Source organism: Gorilla gorilla, chromosome 19, assembly GCF_029281585.2.
Source record: "Gorilla gorilla gorilla isolate KB3781 chromosome 19, NHGRI_mGorGor1-v2.1_pri, whole genome shotgun sequence".
NCBI lineage: Eukaryota > Metazoa > Chordata > Mammalia > Primates > Hominidae > Gorilla > Gorilla gorilla.
The window spans coordinates 66414287-66434566 of NC_073243.2; the positions used below are offsets into that span (position 1 = coordinate 66414287).

General features: G+C 33.8%; 1 protein-coding gene across 1 annotated transcript in view; it reads left to right on the forward strand.

Annotated features, from left to right (window-relative positions):
- HCN1 (hyperpolarization activated cyclic nucleotide gated potassium channel 1) overlaps nucleotides 1-20280 on the forward strand; it is a 432634-nt gene that overhangs the window by 227568 nt on the left and 184786 nt on the right. The window contains exon 3 of the mRNA XM_004058880.5: nucleotides 2263-2424. Within this exon, the coding sequence (XP_004058928.2) occupies nucleotides 2263-2424 (162 nt within the window). The remainder of the gene's footprint in view (nucleotides 1-2262; nucleotides 2425-20280) is intronic.

Here is a 20280-nt window from a genome sequence, read left to right on the forward strand (position 1 = left end):
ATTGATGTTATATCCCCATTAACTTCCTCTATGAAATTAGTGGTCCTGTCTCTCTAGAGAACATTTTAGAGATAAGAGGGTTTTCTTAAAGGAATTGAATAACTTAGCATATTATTTTATCTTAATTATCTCTTGAGAGCCCATGAAAAGAATCTAATTTCCCAAAAGGAAGTAGAAAATGCAAGAAAAACCCAGTCAGATCTACCAAGAATGGATGCTAGTTCTCTAGACCATTCCATACTCCACTCTAAAGCCTGATAATTGAATGATGGCCACTGCCTGTATACTTATAATTTGTAGATTTTGTAATATTTTCAGATAGTTATTAGTTGCCTCAAATAATTGGGCTGAAATGTGATAAGTTTCCTGGTTTTTCCAGAAGTTTATATTCTGCAATTTAACACTATTTCCCAACAAAACGCAGTCTTTACCCACAAGACATCTTAAATGATTTTCTCAGGAAATATTAAGATATAAATGTAAATTCTGTTACTAAACAACAGCAAAAAACTAAGTTCATGATGACTTTTTCCGACTTTATCAGTAGAAAGCTTTTTTATTATGTTTTAGTATATAACTTTTAATGAGAAATTATTGATGAAATTGTTAGTAGAGTTTCTATTTATGTATTCAGTGACCAAGAAATATCAGAGGGAATAATATCAAAAGGATGTTTCTGTGGGTTTTCCAAATTTAAAACCAAAATAAAAAGTAGCTTACAGAAAAATAAAATTCTTAATGCTATAAAAGAAGTTGTGTGTATAGCTGTCTGAATATCAAAATATGTGGTCTGTTGCCCTTAAAATCAGAACTGCCAACTTTCTTTTAAAAAGAATTCAGAACAGTGTGTATATTGCCACAAAAAAATAATCTTTTTGCTCACTATAATTACTATGTCAAAAAGATTGTTTAAAGAAAGAATTAATGCTCATAGAAATATATCAAACTGAAAAACATTTAGTTAAAGACAGATTTTGGTTATTTTATAAAAGCAAAATCACAGATGCCCTGTCATTTTACCTCTGAGTACTTCAGTGTGTGTATTTTAAGAATTATAGGTATTTTCTTACAAAGATATCATTTCTAAAACCAAATGTATTTTTTTTTGTTTTCTTTACATTTTTTGGATAATTTTTCAATACAAGTTTACCTTGTTACTTCAAAAACACACCATTCTTTTGGTGAACTATACAAAAAGTGATTCTAAATATCTGAAGTTATTGTGTTTATAAGTACTTACTCAAATTTAATTGTATTTATTAATGCAGTAATTCCTTAACAATTATAACAAAACTTAATTCTACAATGTAGGTCTGCTCCCAAGTGGGTTTTGCTATTCTAGACTAGGTAAAATATAAGTAGAAACTATATTAGCAGCCAGTTAGAGAGTACAATAAACTGCTAAAGAAAGGGCTCACATTCTGAATCTATTTCTTGTACATTCTAGAAAAATGAGTAGTTACAGATGTAAAGATGGGTATTTGTTTCCATTTATAAAATTTTGATGGATTATGTTGATTGGTCATAATGTTTGTGTTTTCTGAAATAATCTAACCTACCATACTGAATTTCATCAAAATACAAACAATAAGGAGTAACTGAAAAGTAAAGCCTGTACCATAAAAATACAAAAAGTTTATGGAAATAGTTATGATTTTTAAAAGTGTTACACAATTGTTTTTAAACCAAATCCAGGTAGCCTTTATCTCAAAGGCTTCTATTTATGTTCAGTATCCACAATTAAATATATCCACTCACATAGCTATAAATTTAACTGTAATTTATTATCAATATTACTTCATATTTTGCAGCTGAACTCCTTTGGCATATGGTTTTCAGTCCTTGGGTATTTTCTTTGTCTTTCAACAAATCTATTAATATAACAAGGGATGAGAAGCAGAGTAGAAGCTACCCATCATTTGTAAATTTTGCTACCTTGTTTTAAAGTAGCTTTGCTAAAATATGCAAAAGAACAATAAAGAAAAACTTCTGGCAACATTGATGTTCTTTAATACATACATTTATATATTCATGCTATCTCTGTTGCTCGTGAAACATAGTTGGCTTTAATATTCATAAAGTGGAGTGTCAACCTTATTGTAAAAATAAAGAAATGTAATCTGTTTCTATTTCTGCAAGTTATTCCCATATTTTTATTAAATCAATGCTTACGCTACACAACATCAATGCCTACTATCAATAGTATGCTTGATTTTTATAAAAAATTGATTATAAGAATTGATTTTATATTTTGGTCAACAGATATTCCACATGACATATGATCTCGCCAGTGCAGTGGTGAGAATTTTTAATCTCATCGGCATGATGCTGCTCCTGTGCCACTGGGATGGTTGTCTTCAGTTCTTAGTACCACTACTGCAGGACTTCCCACCAGATTGCTGGGTGTCTTTAAATGAAATGGTTGTAAGTAATTTCTGTTATTTTACACTCTGACTTTTCAACGTTGTGCCAAAACCTTTTAAGTAATTATGTTACAATGATCTGATTTCTTCTCTATAAATGTTTACAGACAACTTGATTTTGCTTCTATGAATATAAAATCAGATGTTATGTTTGTGGAGGGTGGTTACAACTAAATTTTACTAATTGACTATGTTCCTGAGTATGTATATGTTACAACATCTACTTTTATATATTTTATTCTGTGTATACTGAGGCATATCTTATTTCAAAGGTATAATCATAAAATATTACCACGGTACAGCATTCTTTCAAAAATGCCTGTGGCTTAGAATAACTCCTTATTTCATCAACATTTTTTAGCTTTCACTATGTTCAAGACATACACTTTTAGGGATTGTAAAACATGCAAAGGCAGGTACATCAGCATAGATATAGATTAAATATGTGTGAAGCCAAATGAAGTTTCAGATACTACTTTTTGCTAAGGAAAATAAGGAAAACTTCGGGGAAAAGGTAGCCTTTAAATTTACCTCTGAAAGTTATGTAAATATTTAAAAAACTATAAAGTACAAATTTGATTTAAATAGCTAGGTGTATTCCTATTTAATTTTAAGAAGATATGTTTTGATCTATATAATGCAACACTCAACACTCACAAAAGAATTAAAAGAACAGTGAATATTTTGGTAGATATATCTATAAATCTCTCTACATATATTTTATATATACACACATATGTGTTCACAAATATTTGTTCTTTTTGTATAAGTTCCCACATTTTCTTCCTGTATTACATTTTAATTACATTTTTACTTAATAAAACATTGTTTAACTGTGAATAGCCCTCTTTGATATGTGACATTTTATGGTACTTTAATTTTATGAGATTTTTACATTTTTCCCTTAGGTATAAATCAAATACTGTCTTTTCTCAAACTGTTCTACTATTGATTTCTTGGCTTATTTTTGTAGAAATTACATGGACACCAAAGATTATGATTTTTTTCTCCTAATGATTGTAGCATAGGCTTTCTATTTGAAAAAAAAAAAAGGCGGTTTACATTGAAAGTTAAGATGTATTGTCTTCTTTTCTTCCTTTTCTATCTTCTTCCCTAATGTCCTCCTTCCTTCCTTCCTTTTTCTTTTTGTCTTTTCTATGCTTTCATTCATATTTGACCTGATATTTAATATATTTACCTAGATCTCGCTTCATTTCATTAATATTTGCTTATATATCACTAAATCACAAAGAGCTCTCCTGACCACTTTATCTTATATATTACTCCACTGGTTTATATGTTAATAATAAAGGCATTTAGCGACACACACACACACACACACACACACACAGATACATACACTTTTATTTGTTATTTATATTTTTCTGTGTTCCCCACACCAGAATGTAATGTCTGTTCTCTTCTGTCATGTATTTCCAGTGGTGTCTTGGTGTATTTTGTGCTGCTATAATAGAATACTACGGACTGGGTAATTTATAAAAAACAGAAATGTATTTCTCACTGCTCTGGAGCCTGGAGAGTACAAGATGAAGGTTCCAGCACGTTCAATTTCTGTTAATCTAAGATGACACCATGCTGCTATGTCCTCCAGAGAAGACAAATCTATCCCTCATATGGCAGAAGGTGGAAAGGCAGGAACATACTTCTGAAAGCCTTCTTTAATCTATTTATGAGAGCAAAGCAATCATTACCTAAACACCTTTATTAGACCCCACCTCCCAACATTGTTGTATTATGGATTAAGCTTCTAACACATGAATTTTGGGAGTCACATTCAGACCATAGAAAGTGCCTAGAATAGTACCTGACACATTAATTTGTTGTGACTTAGTCACTTATCATTGACAGTTTTTTTGAGAAATATTCTATATGGTAGTTTCGATAACTAAAGAACAAAGTAAGCAGTAGTTTGGTTGGCTCATTTTCAAACCTGTGATGTCTACTTGATTATAGATCTGTCACTTTACTTATCTTTTTGAAGGAGGAAAGTATATGGTAAAAATAGTAATAATTGTATTTTTCAGGAAAAGAAAAGGCAACAGCTCTATAATCTGGCTACTGACTGAGAGGATAGTATAAAAACATTAGCACTACTGCCAAAAGATGATTCATTGGCACCAACCAATATTTAATTTGGTAAAAAATTATTATTTTACATTTTTCCTATGTATCTTTCAGAAAAATACCAATTGTCATCATAGAAATAGTAAAATAACTATTTTGGGATGTCTATAAAGTACATATGGTAGTATAATTATAAGGCAATATACTACTTAATATATCTGATGATAAACACATTTATTAAAAAAATTCATGTTTTTCTTTAAACATGTCTATATGTGCTCAAATGTGTGTGTTCATGTGTGTGTTTGTGGTGTGTGTGTGTGTAGTATGTTTATTCCAACATAGCCCAACCTTCAACCTTTTTTAATATCCTGACATTATACAAAATATCTTTCCAGAATTTGCAATTCGCTTCTTGGCTTTTTTTTTTTGGCTGCAGATTTACATATGAAATTCGTTTTTATTTTCTTTTGTGTTTATTTAACATTTTTCCATGTGTAACTCTAATGTAGAGAGAAGGAAACCGTCATGTATGTTCAAATATAAAAGCCATAACTTATTTTATTTTATTTTATTGTTTTTATTTTTTGAAATGGGGGTCTTGCTATGTTGCCAAGGCTGGTCTTAAACTCCTGGGGTCATATGATCCTCCCACCTTGGCCTCCCAGTGTGCTGGGATTACAGGCATGAGCCATCATGCCTGGCCTAATTTATATTGTGGATAATAGTGATGTGAAGGAAATAACCATAAAAAAGACCATTTTTGAATCAAGAGAGAATCTTGATGGTATCATTTGACCTTGAAGATACTATTTTCCATTCTAAAGTTATGGAGTTTTGGTAAATCATTTATTGCAATAATAAAAAGCAAAGTATATTTATGCACAAGGAGTTATAATGGAGAAGTGCAAATCCAATATGAGAACAAAAGCACCCTGCATTTATTTAATACACTTACTATATACAAAACTCTGTGCTTTGAAGGATGCTATCTTATTTGGTCCTCACAGCAACTGAATGAGGTAAACATTATTTTGCCCCACTTTTTGGCTAGAAAAACTAAAGTTTTTAGAAGTTAAATGAATAGTCAATGTCACACAGCTAGATTATAGAACCAAGAGTAGAATGCTTATATATCTGACTCCGTAATTTATGCTCTAAACCATGTTGGACGGTTTTGTGCAGCATAGATTATAAAGAACAGTTAAGGAAGGTAGTAATAAAGAGACAAAACCTGTTAGTTAAAGCACTCCATCTGCAGTAGAAAATCCCATTAAAATTAACGTTTGAGCTCTGACACTAAAAAGTGGCAAGATTGATCTTTTGTGAGATGTAGAAAACCAAAATCAAGTTGAGAAATCAAAAAATTAAGGAGCCAGGCCAGGATATATGCAGGAATGCACTAGTCTTTCTTGGGTTTGGGCTTGACAAACATGCTATGACATTAGGCTCTGATTCTAAATTATTTATAATAAAGATTAGTGGGTCTAACAAATTATTTATGTTTATTCTTCTTCATTGTATTCTTCCATCATTAAATTATTTTTATTCTTAAATATTAATTACTATATATTTATATCCTTCTTAACTGTGTCTGCACTTATACGCATACTTTTATCTGTATCCCACTAGCTAGATGAGGAGAAACTCAAAGTCAATGCTATAATTATATCTGTAACTGTAGTGTTGATAATTTGTTTAATATATCTATTCTTATATTAACTGTTTCATTCCATAAATGTAGGTTCAATCTCTCTCAGTGAATTCCTTTGCAGTCTTTCTAAATTCCTCATTAAAGTTTTTATTTAAATATTATTTTTAAAAAGTCAATCACTAACCGTCGCGGGTGCTATGGTTTAAATGTATCCCCCAACTTCATGTGTTGAAAACCTAATCCCCACTGCAGAAGTGTTGGGATGCAAAGTCTAGTAAGAGGTGATTACATAAAGAGCAGACTGACCTCATGAACAGGTTAATATTGTTATTGGAGAAGGGGGTTAGTTATAAATATATGTTTGGCTATCTCCAGCTCTCTTTCACATGTGATTGCTGGCCCTTTCACCCTTCTATCCTTATGCCGTGGTAGGGGACAGTCCAAAGGCCCTCACCACATGAAACTTTAAAAGATCTTGGATATCCCGGCCTCCAGGAATGTGAGCTAAATAAATTTCTGTTCATTATAAATTACCCAGTCTGTGGTATTTTGTTGTAACAACGGAAAGCGGACTAAAAGTGCAGGCTACTTAAATTTACTAGGAAGGAGATACTGACTTACAAAACACAACGTGAACAGGAAGTAACTTTGCTTTGTATTTATATTATTTGTTTTTGTTTCATTCAAGAAATAAGTCTGAATTATATAATTCTATCTGAATGAAAATCTTGGATATGGCAGATAATTACTTTCTAATAAGATTAGTTTTATTCCCATGACATTTTGTGGCTATGTGTTTAGGTGTACAACACTAAAATTATATTAAATCATTATAAACAAGATTGGGAGTAATGGGTTTTGTTAAAATTACAAGTATGAAATATTCATTTTAAGAACATAAGAAAATAAATGATGCACGTTAACTTGCGTATTAATTTTGAACTGAATCTCAAATATCGGATGTAACCTAGGGAATTACTTTATAGAACAGATAAAGAAGGATTTTCAGCTAAACAGTACATTCCTAGAGCAATCTTTCTTTAAAAGTCTATAGGTTTACTGTCAGGGAGTCCATGCTTTCTACTAGCAATCTTATAAATGTATGATTACATGTTAGTAATCATTTTGGAGGTTTTAACATAGCATGTTATGAATTTAGGATTATCTGAATGTCATACATATGGAATCTGGATATATGCTTTTGTAGTTGGAGCAGGTTGTGTCATGAGGTGTTACATCAAATAATTCTGGTTTATGAGCATAACAAATAAATGATGCATTTATACCAATTGAAAGATTAATAACATATTAAATCCTGTACACGTTTCACCGTAGTCAAAATGAAGAAAAACTTGGATAAGTGAATAGTCATTCCATAGCACTCAGTTGTAGAATACTGTATAAAATCACACAATCTACAAAAACTGGCATTACAGCACTACATTTACATTTTATGCATCTACTTGGTTTTAGCAAACCAGCATTACTCATCACAGTAAATTTACATTAAGATGTATTTGTTGATTCATTATTTTGTATTTGATTTGTTAAATTATGTTTGTTTTAGTTTTATACTTGTATTTATTTGAGTAACATTATAATCAAAATAATTTAACCCAAGTCAAGGGTATTTCATTGTAATGATTCATTTGTTGTGATTTGAAGGAATCTGTGCATTATTTAATTTTGATAAGTGCTATTCTACAGGGCACACAATTGGTCTTTCATGTATCTGCATCCTAGACAACTCCTATACCAACTTTGCATGTGTTGCTAACTAAAATATTGTTTATAATCAAAATGGTAATTATCAGTAGCATTTTTTAAAATATGTGCAAACTAATTATTCAGTTATCTATTTAAGTGGTCTTCCTTATACAGTTTTTGTTTTAATGATTTGTGCATCTCAAGTTATTTTTTTCAAAGATAAGTAATCAATCACTTGACCATACTCTAAATTACTGAATTTAGAACTCATGGACATACTCTAAATTACTGAAGTCAAAATTAATAAGCCTCTAATTCTCTTCATATCTATAGATATATTAATTTCCAAAAAGTTAAGATGCGTAAACCAGTCTAGCAATATCAGAGAAAAAGACTGACATAAAAAATGTCTGTAATGGTCTAATTAGTAAAATCTATATGGAGAGAATAAGGGATTCCACTGGAAAATCTAGGTTACTCTATTTTACTTTTATTTGAAACAATGTGACAGGGACACTTACTAACAACCAAATAGCCACGTGCTTTCCATATTTTCTAGCTGCCTTTCAGTTAGATGGGTACCTGTATGTGCTATTAATTAATAATTAATGGCCTATGAATAGCAGTATATTTCACTTATAGGTATAAGCATTGAAAAGCTGCTATACCGCCCTCAACCCTTTTTTTTTTTTGAGTTCCATAAGCATGTCTTAATTTGAAGCTCACACATAACATAGCCTATCCTAACTCGTTTGTACAGAAACATAGGGGGCGAAATTGGCAGAATTAAATTTAAAGACATACATATCGGAATTACCTCAACCCCTAAATCTGCTGATTTTATACAAGTCACTTGACTTTCTTGTACGTAGCTTCTTAGCTATGAATTAAGTGTATATTATGTATTTTTTCATTTATATGATCTATTGAGTATTTCTTTGTTCCAGACATTATTTTAGGCACTAAACACATGGTAGAGGATGAGACAAAGTCCCTGCCCTCATTAGGCTTACATTCTAACATGCTTTTATTAAAACTATCTTTTCTGGGTACTAAAAACTATATAAAACTTGACAAAATGTAAGCTCAACAATGAATACATTTATAATCCAGTGAAATGGTAAATTATATGACATATCTATTAATAGGAATTTGAATTGAGAGCTCTGAAATGTTTGCACTGCCCAAAGAGCATGGTTCAAGTGCTGGTGAATTACTCCCCTTTTTTCTGTTTTCCAAACTGTGTTCCCTTGAAAATGAAGCCATGCAAGCCTATTTTCTCTTCTTAATTTAGATATCCAGGGAGTACAGTCTTTTTTCTAACTCATCCAGTGGTGTTCTAGTAGTAGCCCTGTGTGGATTGAAATAAAATCTATGAAAAACCGAGGGCCAGGGAGACACAAAATAGAGAGACATTCATTTCAAGTAGTATTAGCTGGCTTTAGATCAGGAACCTTCAATAGAGTGGGGAATCAAGATACTTCAGGCACTTCTAGCTCAAAAACTATAATCATCCCAATAAACGTGTGCTGGGTGGGCAGAGAAGAGAGAGCTATTTATTGATATTTTAAGTAAATGATTAGAAAAAAAGCAATAAGAATTATTCATATGTAAGCTCACATATACAATTAGAATATAGAAACCCGGACAATTATTTTATCTATTGCCATTCTATCAAATATTTAAGGGCAAAATTAAAATAGATTCACTTTTTGTTTACAGAGCCCATTTAACTACTTAGGTAATGACTGATTGACATAATATAGCCAAAGTAATATTATGAAGAAATGAGCTAAAAAATCTCTTAATTAAAAATATATTTCCCCTCTCTTGAGATTCAGTAATCTATTTTAGATTTGAATTTCTATGGCTTAGAAATTGTATTATTCTGATAATATTAATTTTTTTAAATAGAACGTACTGCCATAACAGAAAGTTTTTATTTTTTTTATTTTTTTTATTTTTTTTTAAGACCTAACAAAGGGTAACTAATTTGCTGACAAGTCACTGTAGCTCTACTGGAAAAAAAAATGCCTTCGTAGCTCCTATGAGTTATAATAATAAAGTAGGTCAGCAGCCTGCTGAGTGTTGCGATTCTCCTTTGCTGTCCTGTCTCTCCCAATTAGCAAAGTCTGCCTGGCAACTGCTCTCTATTGGATAGAAACATGACCTCATCACAAAAGGGAAAGGGTTCACATACTGTGTTCTTCCTTCTGAGATGTGGATTCTCTTACAGGAAAAAAATAAGGAAATCAACTCTAATCTGATATTTTGTTTTCAGATAAAATGTGAATTTCAGAAAATTTTAAATCGAACTATAATTTCATCATAGAGAGGGATACAGGATATTGATGAGATTGTATATTGGCTATGGTGACCTTGAGTTGCTTTAGCAATGGAAGACCAAGCCATAAGTTCCAAACGTGTTTTTTGTTCCTGCTTACATAGACTGGCTCTTAAATTTTAAGCAACAAATAGCAGAAGAAGCACTATTCATGAAATTACCTTATCTAACAAGTGACACCTAATAAAGTTGAAGAAAAAAAGTATTTGCTGTCTAATATTTCCTCCAAAATGATTAATTTGCTAGACTTAGTTCTCCGTTATATCCATGCTATTCTAAATGTTGTTGAGACATTCACAAATATAGTATTCATGTATGTATAACACATTATCTCACCTATTTTGAAGGAAATAAGTAAAAATACATTTACCATTTTAAAGATAAAGAGTCTGAAACAGAGAATTGTTATTCCATTTGCATAAAGCCAGAGACAGTATGGTAGCTGGTTATAAAATCCATATTTCCCCTTGGATTAAGGATGAACCCACCATACCATTCTACTTCATGAGCCCCAGACAACTTCATCTTTTATAAACCATTGCCAATTTATGTTTATAGAAAACAACCATGAATTGGCTGCACTGCTGGAAGAGCTCAGAATGTATATGAAAAATACATGAAAAGTCATTGTGTTTTGTATGTGTGTGTTGGGTTTTAGGGTCTTTCCTTTTACTACTGTCGTAAATTCAAAAGAATCTGGCAAAGAAAAGCAATTATAATATCTTACTTTTTCTGAACTCCTCATATATTTACGTTTCACATAAAAATGTTTTGAATTGATGCAGATTGGAATAAAATAGTAACATTGTCTTCAATCTGGGAATCAGTGGAATAGCAGACTAATAGTTTCTACTGTATTATTCAACTTACGGATATACGGATGTCAGGAAATTCATATGAATTTTCTCTCTTTCCAAAGAGTTCAAGGTTGTCATTCTCTGTTTAAAAAAGAAGAGACTTATATAGACTTGAATTATGTAAGCTAAGTTGCCTATTTTCAGATAATTTTCCAGACAAGATTATATAGTTGCTTCCCATAATGAAAGGCTCTCCACACTTTGCTTTTCCTATTCCATCTCATTTTTATCCCTCCTGCTTTATACCCCGGTCTAATTATGCTACTGTAGAGATACATGACAGAATCAGAAGTGACATGAAGAAAGTCATGTGATAAATGCGGGATATAAGAAAGAATAGGAGGGACACTTTTTGAAACCTAAAACGAACATTTCGTAACCCCATTGTATACCCCATCATTTTTTTTGAAGTGTTTGTTGTTTTTAGAGATGTAATTTATTCTGGAGTAATGAGTAAATTTTATGATGAATTTGGCTTATAAACCTTTAACTTATTTCAGCTATTTTATACATACATTCTTATAATGTATTAACCACTGTAAGCAATTTATTAAATGAGATCTAAACTTTATAATAGACTAATTGGCCCATTTTCTTTAAACTTTGAGGGTCTAGACATAGGGCCATTATGATTAACATTTAAATACTCTTTTAGGGAACAACAGACAGTGAGGCCTACTTGAGGGTGGAGGGTGGGAGAGGGAGAGGATAGGAAAACTACCTATTGGGTTCTATCTTATTATCTTATATACCCCATCATTTTTTAGAAGTGTTTGTTGTTTTTAGAGATGTAATTTATTCTGGGTACTATATTTACTACCTGCGTGACAAAAAAAATCTCTATATCAAACCCCTGTGACTTGCAATTTTCCTGTATAGCAAACCTGCATATGTACCCTGGAACCTAAAAAAAAAAAAAAAAAAAAGCAAAAACAAAAACAAAAAAAAACTAAATACCCTTCTAGTATTTACCAGCCAGGTGCCTCAGAAACACAGCTCCAATCCAAATAAGAGTTAATCAATACCTGTCTCTGTTCTACATCCAATATCTCATATTTCATGCATAGAGAAATAGGCACACCTAGCTGTGGACTGTTACCATTTATTCTCATGCATAAGCTTGGTAATGATAAAAATTGTGTAGGGAAAGTTTGGAATTTACCATATCTTTGTATTTTACAAAAAACATATAGCAGTGAATCACAATCTATTCTCTATACTCCAATAGTGTTTTCTTGAGCATATCATAAAGTCAATTAAAATGGTCTCTAATTATATTCTAAATATAGAATAAATATTATTTATAATATCTACTTATAATGTCCATCAAAGCAAATGATGTGTATTTAGAGATCACTGTGTGCTACCCTTTGCTACTGTGATCAATGTGATAATCTAAAATCCTGATTCCTACAACATAGGGAAGGGCTTCTAGTGGAAATATATTGAATTTTAACTGCATACAAAATATGGATATAATTGAATTTGACCTTCTTAATTTTCCAGAAAGTATATTTTTGGCCTTTAGGTGACTTTTCAGATTTTTTTTAATTGATGTTGTGTTTTTCCTAAGGTCAGCTATTTATTCACTTTTTTTAAAAAAAGATTTTTACTGAGTTCAATGAAATTATAATATAATAGAAAAAGGTATCATTTCCATGGTGGGCATTATTATCTCCCCATTGCTCCCAAGCTAAAAGTAAGCATTAATGTGCCATTTATTTATGATTACATTTAGTCTACAACTTTTGTAATTCTGTCCTCGACTGAGTTATCAATTCTTAAGGAAAAAGAAGAGAAAAGAAATTTACCATGTGCGTGAAATCAGTAAATATTAGGCAAATCAAAGCAAAATGTATTAATCTGTAACATTTAATGGAAATCATTCTCCTGAGGGGCACCTTTCCCTTTCATTCATCAGTGTTATTATTTCTCTATATTTTTCTGTTCTGATTATACCAAGAGATCAGAACTTTTCAATAAGTAGCTCTTTTGAAAAATATTAAAAAGAAATGTAAATAAATACAGATTTTTATACAAAGGATCATGTTAAAATAGAAACCCTATAAATGAGAGATGTAGAGACAGTTTATATACATATATTTATGAGACTGTCATGCTCTAAAGTTTTTGAATGTATTTCTCGATCATTTAATTTGTATTCAAATTCATTGTATGAACAGGGTAATTTCCATGGTGATTTAGTGTTGTACAGGAATTAAATTATTGCAAAATTTGAAGAAACCAAAAGTAGGCTAAACACATTATCTTACAGAAGAATGAAAAAAGGAATAGAAGTAGGAGATAGAAGCCAAATAGCTAATACAATAAAAGCAGATTGTCTTTTCTCCTCCAGGCTGTTTTTTGCCATTGAGACCATTCACCATTGTCACTAGGTGGTACTGAAGCCTGCCCTATTTCTTCCAAAGGAGATAAAACTTATAACCTTTATCATAACCATGTGTTGTTTGAGATCCTAACACTATTTATTTTCCTGAGCTACATTCTTATTAAGATCTTTTATTTCTTGTCCAGGAAGTAAACAATATAAGTTTATGGATGTAATTCTACCAACTACTATTACAATAATTCCTATACAGGAACTGCTCCCACATATCTAATATTTAGTACCTGCAATTCATTATTATTTATTTTGCTTACTTATTTGTCTAGCAGTTTTGTGGTATCTGTTCACAACCATGTGAAGCAAATTGTCTGTATTGATTAATAAATAACTCATTAATCATAGTGTCAAAAATACTTTTTAAAAGTACTTTATATATAATCACCAAGATTGTGAATAAATTATGAATTAGGAAAGAGACATTCAAATTATCTATAAAACTCAATCAGAAAGCTGATGACAGAACTGGAACTAAGACCACAGTCTCCTTACTTGTACTACCTTCTATTTTCCATCAATGTATGAATATAGAAATCATATACTGATATATTAAGGTCCAGATGATTGGGTAAAATCAAACTTTGCTTCAGTTTCATTGTTTTTATTTAAAAATGGAATTTATCGTTAATCAGTTGATAAGTTAGCTACTGAAATAAACAGAAATAATATGAAGCTTATCAAAACTTTTCTTGAGGCAACACTTTGAAAGATAACCACAAATAAAACTTATGTTCGGCTGGGCGCGGTGGCTCACGCCTGTAATCCCAGCATTTTGGGAGGCCGAGGCAGGCAGATCACGAGGTCAGGAGATTGAGACCATCCTGGCTAACATGGTGAAACCTCGTCTCTTCTAAAAATACAAAAATTAGCCGGGCGTGGTGGCAGGCACCTGCAGTCCCACGTACTCGGGAGGCTGAGGCAGGAGAATGGCGTGAACCCTGGAGGCGGAGCTTGCAGTGAGCCGAGATCACCGCACTCCAGCCTGGGGGACAGAGCGTGAGACTCCGTCTCAAAAAAAGAAAAAAAAAAACAACTTATGTTCTTACAATTTCAATATTCTTAATGCATAGGTATGGCAGAATGATACATATTCTAAAGGAAATCATAAAATTTGTGGGGCTAGAATTTATTACTGAGATACATTTTTTAAGAAAGAAATTGACCTAACTGGAGAAGACCAGGTGTCATACAGGTAGGTGCACACTACATGGAAATCTAGCATGCTGGGAAGGTTGAAATAAAGCGGTATAAAGAAAAAAAAAAGAAACATTAATGAAGAAGTGTTATTAACAGCATACTAGAAGGTCCAAAAGTAGTAAAATGGAGGCAGGTTTAGGGCACACCTTAGAACACTATATTCCTGTCATTTCAATTAGGACATCTAATCTCCTTAAAGCAGAAGACTGATGAGCTCTTGGCTTGCCTAGTTGACAATAAAAAGCATAGAAGAAATGATGAGAATCTACTTCAACAAAAATTGAATTTGTTGGTTAGAGTTAAGTGATCAAAATCTGATAAGAAGCATGCAAGTAATGTTAAACAAAATATGAGAAGTGGTATTGTGAAGTGGTTAGCATAATCAAGTCCTGGAACTAGATTATTTAGATTCCTCTACTGGTTCTCTTATGCTAGCTATGTGACCTTGGACAACTGACTTAACATATTTGTACCTTGGTTACTTTATCTGTAATGTGGGGATGATAATCATAATTACTTCACAGAATTTTGAGGTAAATAAAGGTGCTTATATATGCCAACTAAAGAAAACGATTTTATTTCAGACAGGTCACTCCATCGCCCAGGCTGGAGTGCAGTGGTGTGATCTCGGCTCACTGCAACCTCGTGGGCTCAAGCAATTCTCATGCCTCAGCCTCCCGCGTAACTGGGACTACAGGCATGGGCCACCACAGCTGGCTAACTTTTGTATTTTTAGTTAAAACAGGATTTTCCCATGTTGGCCAGGCTGGTCTCAAATTCCTGACCTCAAGTGATCCATTGGCCTCGGCCTCTCAAATTGCTGGGATTGCAGGCGTGAGCCACCATGCCTGACCAACAATTTTTATTATACTTCTCAAGTCTGTACACAAAAGCTATTTTTAATAGTTGTATTTGTGTGTGAGTTAGAGTTGATATTCCCTATCAATGTATTGGTATATATTCCTGTCATTTCAAAAATATAATAATTTCAGGTAGCTGAGAGTACAAGCAGATGTACTGTATACCTAGAAATATTAACAGAACAATGGAAGAAAAAGAAAAAGTTAATAATGCATAAACGTGGCTAAAGAAACCAATAGTATTTGAATGTAAAACTTTGTTTTTATTTTGCTACCACCTGCAGAATACTAGACAAAATGTTCTGAACCCATAAGTATAGTTTCAAAGAACATTTAGAATGAGAGAAACATTAATGGCACTTAGTAATACTTGGAGCAAGGACCAGGAAGTGAATAAACCCTCCATTTGGGATCCACATAAATGACAGAATGTTAGTGGAATACTTTTCTTCTTGTTTAATAATGTCTTCTGTCAAGGTGAAATATTTTAAACTGAATAGACTGGAATAAAGTCCAGAGAAATTGAACTCCGAGACAATACTTTGATATTCCAAATGAATTCAATCCCCTGGCTTATGTGAATTGCACCTTAAGATGGTCATATATTAGAGAAAAATGATGGACTGATTGCACAGGATCTTTAATAAGCAATTAAAATGATGAAAGAACTGTTTTTCCATGGAATATGAAAGTGATGTATGAATTTACAAAGTGAGATTCTGTACCAAATTATAAAACAAATTATATATGAGATAATTATCATTATAATTTGGTAATTATAAAACTTATGTAGGAAAAGTTTGGAATTTACCATAATATCTTTGTAATTTATAAAAAACATATAGCAGTGAATCAAAAATGTTCTCTTTTGTGTTGCGTGGTCAGAGAAAGCTCTAGTTTAATGAAACAAGTCATAACAGATTAGCCTTTCTCTCTCTCTTTTATATATATATATCATAAAATATATACATATGATATTTTGAGGGGAAAAATCTTGTTGCAAACCTTGCTAAGGACATATACCAAACACCTCCCCCTTTTTGAGGTGAACCTTAGGACTAGCATATGTACTTATACAAATGTTTCTACAAGGTGCTTTCTGATATGAAATATTTGGACTAACACACTATAGAACTGAGTTAAGTTAATAACAGGTTGAGCGAATGTTTTCTCTCCCCAGATCCTAAAGTGCAGATTGATAAATTGAGATCAACAAAGATGAAGATAAGTAAGAGGACATCTTTAGGATCCTGTCTTCAGATCAGAGTTATTTTCAACATATTAATAATAACCTGGGCCGGGTGAGTGGCTCATGCCTGTAATCCCAGCACTTTGATAGGCCAAGACAGGAGGATCACTTGAGCTCAGGAGTTTGAGACCAGGCTGGGCAATATAGTAAGACCTTGTCTCTATAAAAACTTTGAATAGCTAGAGAATGTGGTGGCACATGCCTGTAGTCTCAGCTACTCAAGAGGCTTAAGTAGGAGGATAACTGGAGCTGGAGAGGCTGTGGTTACAGTGAGCCAAGATCACACCACTGCATCATTTCACCCTAAGTGACAGAGCCGCACCTGGTCTCAAAAAGAAAAAAAAGAGACTAGGATTGCAACCCCTGCCTTTTTTTTGTTTTCCATTTGCTTGGTAGATCTTCCTCCATCCTTTTATTTTGAGCCTATGTGTGTCTCTGCACGTGAGATGGGTTTCCTGAATACAGCACACTGATGGGTCTTGACTCTTTATCCAGTTCGCCAGTCTGTCTTTTAATTGGAGCATTAAGTCCATTTACATTTAAAGTTAATATTGTTATGTGTGAATTTGATCCTGTCATTATGGTGTTAGCTGGTTGTTTTGCTCGTTAGTTGATGCAGTTTCTTCCTAGTCTCGATGGTCTTTACATTTTGGAATGATTTTGCAGCGGCTGGTACCAGTTGTTCCTTTCCATGTTTAGTGCTTCCTTCAGGAGCTCTTTTAGGGCAGGCCTGGTGGTGACAAAATCTCTCAGCATTTGCTTGTCTGTAAAGGATTTTATTTCTCCTTCACTTATGAAGCTTAGTTTGGCTGGATATGAAATTCTGGGTTGAAAATTTTTTTCTTTAAGAATGTTGAATATTGGCCCCCACTCTCTTCTGACTTGTAGAGTTTCTGCCGAGAGATCCGCTGTTAGTCTGATGGGCTTCCCTTTGAGGGTAACCAGACCTTTCTCTCTGGCTGCCCTGAACATTTTTTCCTTCATTTCAACTTTGGTGAATCTGACAATTATGTGTCTTAGAGTTGCTCTTCTCGAGGAGTATCTTTGTGGCGTTCTCTGTATTTCCTGAATCTGAATGTTTGCCTGCCTTGCTAGATTGGGGAAGTTCTCCTGGATAATATCCTGCAGAGTGTTTTCCAACTTGGTTCCATTCTCCCCATCACTTTCAGGTACACCAATCAGATGTAGATTTGGTCTTTTCACATAGTCCCATATTTCTTGGAGGCTTTGTTCGTTTCTTTTTATTCTTCATGTCTAAACTTCCCTTCTTGCTTCATTTCATTCATTTGATCTTCCATCACTGATACCCTTTCTTCCAGTTGATCGCATCGGCTCCTGAGGCTTCTGCATTCTTCACATAGTTCTCGAGCCTTGGGTTTCAGCTCCATCAGCTCCTTTAAGCACTTCTCTGTATTGGTTATTCTAGTTATACATTCGTCTCAATTTTTTTCAAAGTTTTCAACTTCTTTGCCTTTGGTTTGAATTTCCTCCTGTAGCTCGGAGTAGTTTGATCATCTGAAGCCTTCTTCTCTCAACTCGTCAAAGTCATTCTCTGTCCAGCTTTGTTCTGTTGCTGGTGAGGAACTGCGTTCCTTTGGAGGAGGAGAGGTGCTCTGCTTTTTAGAGTTTCCAGTTTTTCTGCTCTGTTTTTTCCCCATCTTTGTGGTTTTATCTACTTTTGTTCTTTGATGATGGTGATGTGCAGATGGGTTTTTGGTGTGGATGTCCTTTGTGTTTGTTAGTTTTCCTTCTAACAGACAGGACCCTCAGCTGCAGGTCTGTTGGAGTTTGCTAGAGGGCCACTCCAGACCCTGTTTGCCTGGGCATCAGCAACGGTATCTGCAGAACAGTGGATTTTCGTGAACCGTGAATGCTGCTGTCTGATCCTTCCTCTGGAAGTTTTGTCTCAGAGCAGTACCTGGCCGTGTGAGGTGTCAGTCTGCCCCTACTGGGGGGTGCCTCCCAGTTAGGCTGCTTGGGTGTCAGGGGTCAGGGACCCACTTGAGGAGGCAGTCTGCCCATTCTCAGATCTCCAGCTGCATGCTGGGAGAACCACTGCTCTCTTCAAAACTGTCAGACAGGGACATTTAGGTCTGCAGAGGTTACTGCTGTCTTTTTGTTTGTCTGTGCCCTGCCCCCAGAGGTGGAGCCTACAGAGGCAGGCAGGCCTCCTTGAGCTGTGGTGGGCTCCACCCAGTTCGAGCTTGAGGGCTGCTTTGTTGATCTAAGCAAGCCTGGGCAATGGCAGATGCCCCTCCCCCAGCCTCACTGCTGCCTTGCAGTTTGATCTCATACTGCTGTGCTAGCAATCAGTGAGACTACCTGGGCGTAGGACCCTCTGAGCCATGTGCGGTATATAATCTCCTGGTGCGCCGTTTTCTAAGCCTGTCGGAAAAGCGCAGTATTCGGGTGGGAGTGACCCAATTTTCCAGGTGCCATCTGTCACCCCTTTCTTTGACTAGGAAAGGGAACTCCCTGACCCCTTGCACTTCCCGAGTGAGGCAATGCCTCGCCCTGCTTCGGCTCATGCATGGTGCGCTGCACCCACTGTCCTGCGCCCACTGTCTGGCACTCCCTAGTGAGATGAACCTGGTACCTCAGATGGAAATGCAGAAATTATCCATCTTCTGCATTGCTCAGGCTGGGAGCTGTAGACTGGAGCTGTTCCTATTCGGCTATCTTGGCTCCTCCTCTAATGGGTGCAGCACACCAACCAGCATGGCACATGTAGCTAACCTGCACATTGTGCACATGTACCCTAAAACTTAAAGTATAATAATAATAATAAAAAAAGAAAGAAAAAGAAAAAAAGAAGAGAATAAAGTAAAAATAATAACCTGGTTGAAGTCACCAAAGATGCAGCCAACAAAAAGCAAAAAAGAAGTGGCTAGTATGCTGGGTTATAGATTCATATTTAAGAATGTCTTGTTATATAAGAAGATGAACTGAGCCTAAGAGAATGGATTTCATATGACAAACATAAGATCCCATAAGAGATTCAAAAAAAAAAAGGATAAGGACAAGTACCAGAATCAGACAAGGCTCAGCCAAAGATGTAAAACATACTAAGGGTTTTTGTGACTATAACTTCAATATACGACATAATTGAAATACTGCTCATTTTAACTAGATAAAAATTCTAAACAATAATATTGTTATTAAAAATAGTTCAATTTTGGTGCCAAATACTAAGATATTTTGATTCCTCAGGCAATTATTTTCTAACTAGTAGATACATCTTTGAAATGTAAATACTCACTGGCTGTCTGCTTATATTCTGAAATGATGCTTTCAAAACTAATTTAAATTCATTTATAAATTCATTTAAATAAAGACTGTGACAGATTAGTAATTAACTTTGTTTTAATAGCCTCTTACTGAACTCACTTGATTATTTGACAGAGCATTTATATATTAAGAAAGCAGTAAAGTACACCTTCATATTATAAAAACCTGCCAAGAGTGTAGCAGAAAGGATGAAATTATGATGAATTGAACAA